The following is a 6,000-nucleotide window of genomic DNA, read 5'->3' as shown; positions in this document are numbered from 1 at the left end:
AACGAGATGAACCCTTCTGATTAGTGTGTTGGGCTGTTAAACCTAAATCTGTGGTGAAAGTATTTCAGGAGTTGTAAGTTAAAAATCATAAACATGTTTCTCATATACATGAGTGAAGTAAGCGACAACGCATAAAATCACCAAACGAGAAAACCCTTCTACACTCAGGACAGAAAAGGAAAGTGATACCTGAACCTTCTGTGTGTGTTTTTTTTCAGTATATACAAAATAACCTAAATGGATTATTCTTATTACGTTTCTATTGATAATATTAAAAGCTTATTTCGAAATATCTAAAAATACAATCCAATTAAAACGTTGCGTTTTAGATAGAGAGCAGAATATTTACGTTTTGTGTGTTAATTAAATAAGGTTCAACATTTTTTGTCAAAATGTGTAGTTCCGTTATTGTACTACAGATGGCAGTCTTAGCAGACAGAGAGAAGTCCTTTTGAGATTTGGTAATCGTACTTAATAGATGAAACGAAATTCACTCTGAGTTTTATCCATCATAATAAACTTCGCGAAAATAATGACGTACATATTTTTTACACATCAACCACGTGCGAGGTGACGGCATTGCGTCAATTTCATGAAACTTTCCGAGCACAGAAACAAAGGTTACGAAGTGTTCGAATTAAAAAAAAAACAAATCGTACAGTGTCTAAGGAATACCAGAATGTGAAAGTTTTTATTTCGAAAATTAGATCTTTTAGACAAACTGTACTCATGCGTCAGCGGTAACGGCTGGACTCGATGGTTTGACCTCAGTGATTGATGCTGGACTCGTCATAAACTAAGGTTGGAGAATGACTCCACAGTTTACGTTCTTTTCGTGTAGCTGTGTTGTAGTTTCGAAACAAAGTTACGTACAGAAAATACATCATGTGGCAACACTAATTTTGTAATACGTTTAATTTCCTGTTCGTGTGGATACAGGTGACCTCCGGTTTGAAAGCATCGAAGCCGGTGTAATATTAAATAAAGACGATATGGTTATACACGTATAGATATCCAAACTAACATTTAGCTTCAACAAATACGACGTTTGCAAATAAAGCTATTTTTATAGACATTATTTATTAAGTATTTCTTCACTTTCAAATGATGATTTAAAAATATTGTCAGCGTACAATCTGTTTGAAGGTAAGCACATAGTCAAACAATGGGTTATATTTACTCTGTCCACTACGGATGTGGAAACCCGGCTTCTAGCGTTGTTAACATGTGACTGAGAAGATAACTCGATAATCATTCTCGTTAACAATAAAAAAATCATTGTAATAGAAGTGGTCATTTGGTTTTGTAGTGTACAGGATGTAGGTTTAATGGTCATTAACAAAATACCTTATTTTGTTTTATAATTTAAGGTGCTGGATATATATTAGTGGACGCCAAGTAAAACTAATTTGGTATACTGATATACATACTAATTACAACTCAAGGTGTGAAATAACTGAAACACTAAATAGAAATTTAAAACATTTTTTATTCTATTTTTTGTTTTCCCACGAATGGTCACAAACGAGCAACACAAGTATAGAACAACGACAGTGTTATCACACACAACAGAATGACAATTACACAGTGTTAACTATGTATCAATCTACAATACCAACGCAGGTCGACGTAAAAAGAGTTCACCCTCATTACCACAGAAACAAGGCTAGCATACCTCTACGAAAAACAAAACGTTACAGATTAAATCTATACACGCGCGATAAATGCAGATTATTTTCAGGAAATGTTTATTAATTTTGAGTGCTTGAATAAAAAAAAAGTTTCTTCAGATAAAAACTGCCAAAGGTTAAGCTCAATTATCAAACTTTACCTCAGTTAACCACGTGGGCGGTTAGGGCTCGATCGTTTATCAACAGCAATGGATATATAGTGGTGCCACCTAGCGACAAAGGTCTTAGACATATCAAGTTTATAGAGTTTATTGTTCTCATAACACGTGTGAACAATCTGTTTTAGGCACAGCATAATATCAGTGAAGTTTATCTGCATACAGTTTATTGTTCTCAAAAGACATGTCAACAATCTGTTCTAGGTACAAAGTAATATAAGTAAAGTTTATCTGCATACAGTTTATTGTTCTCAAAAGACATGTCAACAATCTGTTCTAGGTACAAAGTAATATAAGCAAAGTTTAACTGCTTATACAGTTTATTGTTCTCAAAAGACATGTCAACAATCTGTTCTAGGTACAAAGTAATATAAGTAAAGTTTATCTGTTTATACAGTTTATTGTTCTCAAAAGAAATGTCAACAAACTGTCCTAGGTACAGAGTAATATCAGTGAAGTTTATCTGTTTATACAGTTTATTGTCCTCAAAAGACATGTCAAAAATCTGTCCTAGGTACAGAGTAATATCAGTGAAGTTTATTGTTCTCAAAAGAAATGTCAACAATCTGTCCTAGGTACAGAGTAATATCAGTGAAGTTTATCTGTTTATACTGTTTATTGTTCTCAAAAGACATGTCAACAATCTGTCCTAGGTACAGAGTAATATCAGTGAAGTTTATCTGTTTATACTGTTTATTGTTCTCAAAAGACATGTCAACAATCTGTCCTAGGTACAGAGTAATATCAGTGAAGTTTATCTGTTTATACTGTTTATTGTTCTCAAAAGACATGCCAACAATCTGTCCTAGGTACAGAGTAATATAAGTAAAGTTTATCTGTTTATACAGTTTATTGTTCTCAAAAGACATGTCAACAATCTGTCATAGGTACAAAGTAATATAAGTAAAGTTTATCTGTTTATACAGTTTATTGTTCTCAAAAGAAATGTCAACAAACTGTCCTAGGTACAGAGTAATATCAGTGAAGTTTATCTGTTTATACAGTTTATTGTTCTCAAAAGACATGTCAAAAATCTGTCCTAGGTACAGAGTAATATAAGTAAAGTTTATCTGTTTATACAGTTTATTGTTCTCAAAAGACATGTCAACAATCTGTCCTAGGTACAGAGTAATATCAGTGAAGTTTATCTGTTTATACAATTTATTGTTCTCAAAAGAAATGTCAACAATCTGTCCTAGGTACAGAGTAATATCAGTGAAGTTTATCTGTTTATACTGTTTATTGTTCTCAAAAGACATGTCAACAAACTGTCCTAGGTACAGAGTAATATAAGTGAAGTTTATCTGTTTATACAGTTTATTGTTCTTAAAAGACATGTCAACAATCTGTTCTGTACCTAGAACGATAAACTTTATTGTTCTGAAAGGAGTCAAACAAAGATTTAAGTAATGCAATTGAAACAATGCATTACACGTGAATATGGATGTATTTAGGTATATATATATATTTAATAATTGATTGTATATATATATATAACAGTAGTATATTTATTTTTACAATTTAAATTTCCAAAATATCCGTGACAAAATTCACATAATATAAAACGAATCCGCTAATTGTTTTTGCCAGAATAGTATTTTTAGGTGTCTCGTTATTTCCATACGTATAAATTATGTACTACTTTAAATAGTACCGAAATTGATCACCAGGGTAAGTAATGATAAAATGGACGGTCTAAGTTGTGATGTTTGGAATAGGCTTAGGCACACATGTAATAATAACGTATAAGCATCAAACTACGATTCTTACAGGTATGTGTTATCGGCACAGGTTGGTTAATTTACATACGTTAATAACAACACACTTTTAATGAATACATTCGAATGTAGCGAAGGAACAGAAGGAATAAAACCTAAACACTGAAGTTACGACAGAAGTAACTATGTACACAGAACTTACTAGTAAGTAAATACAAAACACTAACTCAGTTTAAAGGTGGGGTGTAAGTCTAGATTATATCATACGTTATTATAAGTTTTCCTTACTGGCGAGTCTTAAGAGCTAACCTTGATTTGTTATTCATAAAAATGGAAACTTCTATGTTTGGTCTTTTTTTCAGTTCTCAGATAGCGAAATAACTTTTGGAGATGGGGTGGGTGAGTGGGTACTTTTTCCCCTAACAATAATGTAGTACGTGTAGATATTGTGTTCATATGTTTACTGAAGAAAAACACTGAACAACAACAGTCTCCACTTGTTTGTTGCTTTCCAATTGATTGACGTTTCATGACGTCACTTTAAGCGACCTCTGAAACCTGACGCCCTCTATCATTTTCCAAGGTATCTATCCACGACAAAATGTCTTGAATGTCAACATAACCAACGTTTCGTCCTGTCGTTTCTCGGTGTCAACAAGCTGACATCCCAATTAGAATGACGTCATATCGTTAGCCTCGGATCCCCGTGGTAAACTGACCGGTGTAATAGAAAGAGTGTTTAAGGTCCATACCGGCGTGGTAGTGTGGCATTCCGTTGAACGGTGGGGACATGAAGTGTTCCCCACTGTGGGAGAGCATCCCACCACCGAATGCTGGCTCCGAGTTCCCGTGACCGAAGGCATCAGCGCCGGTGGCCGCGTGGGTGTGAGGTCCCCAGCCGTTCATGGCTGCCGGCACCCGGCTGTGAAGACCGGCGCTGGCATTCCAACTGGCAGCGGTCTCCTCGGAGGAGACTCCGGTCGCAGACCCGACAGCTGCCGACCCAGGATGAAGAGGCAGAGGCTGATGATGGACCGTGTACTCTCCAGGGTTGACAGACGGAGTGCTGGCGGGGACGCTGGAACTTAACATATTCAGTACCTGAAAAACAGAGTTGTTAATTTGATGTGGTTAAACGGAACGAAAAAAACAGAAACATTCACTAGAACGTTGGTAACTAATCTACTGGTTAATACACAATTACCAGACATGTATACTGTAGTCGGTGGTTAAAACTGTAAGTAGATATAAGTAAACTTTAACAGAGACGCATGACAGCACTCAGAGCAGAAAGAACGATCTCCTGATGTGTGAACTGAAGTCGTTTCAGTGTATGAAAAGAACAACCAACATGCCGTGCAGTCTGGTTACTGGACTGTCTAAGAAACGGACTTTATATTTAAAATATGGATAATCTCGCTGTATAATAATGTACAAACAGGTGTAGTCCACCACCTTATATGGGTGATGTACCAAACAGGTGTAGTCCACCACCTTATATGGGTGATGTACCAAACAGGTGTAGTCCACCACCTTATATGCGTGATGTGGCAAATAGGTGTAGTCCACCACCTTATATGGGTGATGTACCAAACAGGTGTAGTCCACCACCTTATATGCGTGATGTGGCAAATAGGTGTAGTCCATCACCTGTTAGGGCAATGTGACAAACAGGTGTAGTCCACAACCTTATATGGGTGATGTGACAAATAGGTGTAGTCCACTACCTTATATGGGTGATGTACCAAACAGGTGTAGTCCACCACCTTATATGCGTGATGTGGCAAATAGGTGTAGTCCATCACCTGTTAGGGCAATGTGACAAACAGGTGTAGTCCACAACCTTATATGGGTGATGTGACAAATAGGTGTAGTCCACTACCTTATATGGGTGATGTACCAAACAGGTGTAGTCCACCACCTTATATGCGTGATGTACCAAACAGGTGTAGTCCACCACCTTATATGGGTGATGTACCAAACAGGTGTAGTCCACCACCTTATATGCGTGATGTGGCAAATAGGTGTAGTCCATCACCTGTTAGGGCAATGTGACAAACAGGTGTAGTCCACAACCTTATATGGGTGATGTGACAAATAGGTGTAGTCCACTACCTTATATGGGTTATGTACCAAACAGGTGTGGTCCACTATCTTATATGGGTGATGTACCAAACAGGTGTAGTCCATCACCTTATATGGGTTATATAACTTTTGAATGTGTACTTTATAGATGCTGTAAATAAAACTTAAACTATTTAACTACTACATTAATTGATAGACAAATCTCCTAGCACCAGTTTTTTGGTTCACATTGGAAGACAACCAGACACAGGTTTCATCACTTATCTGAAACTTGTAAACTTACACTTTTCCCACTTTAAAATCTCCCTTTCTTCATGGGGTTAGAAAATCCTCAACTCCAATACCAAA

At 36.4% G+C, this 6,000-nt stretch overlaps 1 protein-coding gene across 2 annotated transcripts in view; it reads right to left on the bottom strand.

Annotated features, from left to right (window-relative positions):
* Positions 1-1,468: 1,468 nt before the first annotated feature.
* LOC143254115 (paired box protein Pax-7-like) overlaps positions 1,469-6,000 on the bottom strand; it is a 60,353-nt gene continuing 55,821 nt past the window's right edge. For both annotated transcript variants that reach the window (XM_076508904.1, XM_076508905.1), the window contains exon 7: positions 1,469-4,668. In XM_076508904.1, coding sequence (XP_076365019.1) covers positions 4,258-4,668 — 411 coding nt within the window. In that variant the 3' untranslated portion in view covers positions 1,469-4,257. The remainder of the gene's footprint in view (positions 4,669-6,000) is intronic.

Source organism: Tachypleus tridentatus, chromosome 6 (genome assembly GCF_004210375.1).
Source record: "Tachypleus tridentatus isolate NWPU-2018 chromosome 6, ASM421037v1, whole genome shotgun sequence".
NCBI lineage: Eukaryota > Metazoa > Arthropoda > Merostomata > Xiphosura > Limulidae > Tachypleus > Tachypleus tridentatus.
The sequence above is the reverse complement of the archived record's forward strand: the minus strand, read 5'-3'. Positions and strand labels throughout refer to the sequence as shown.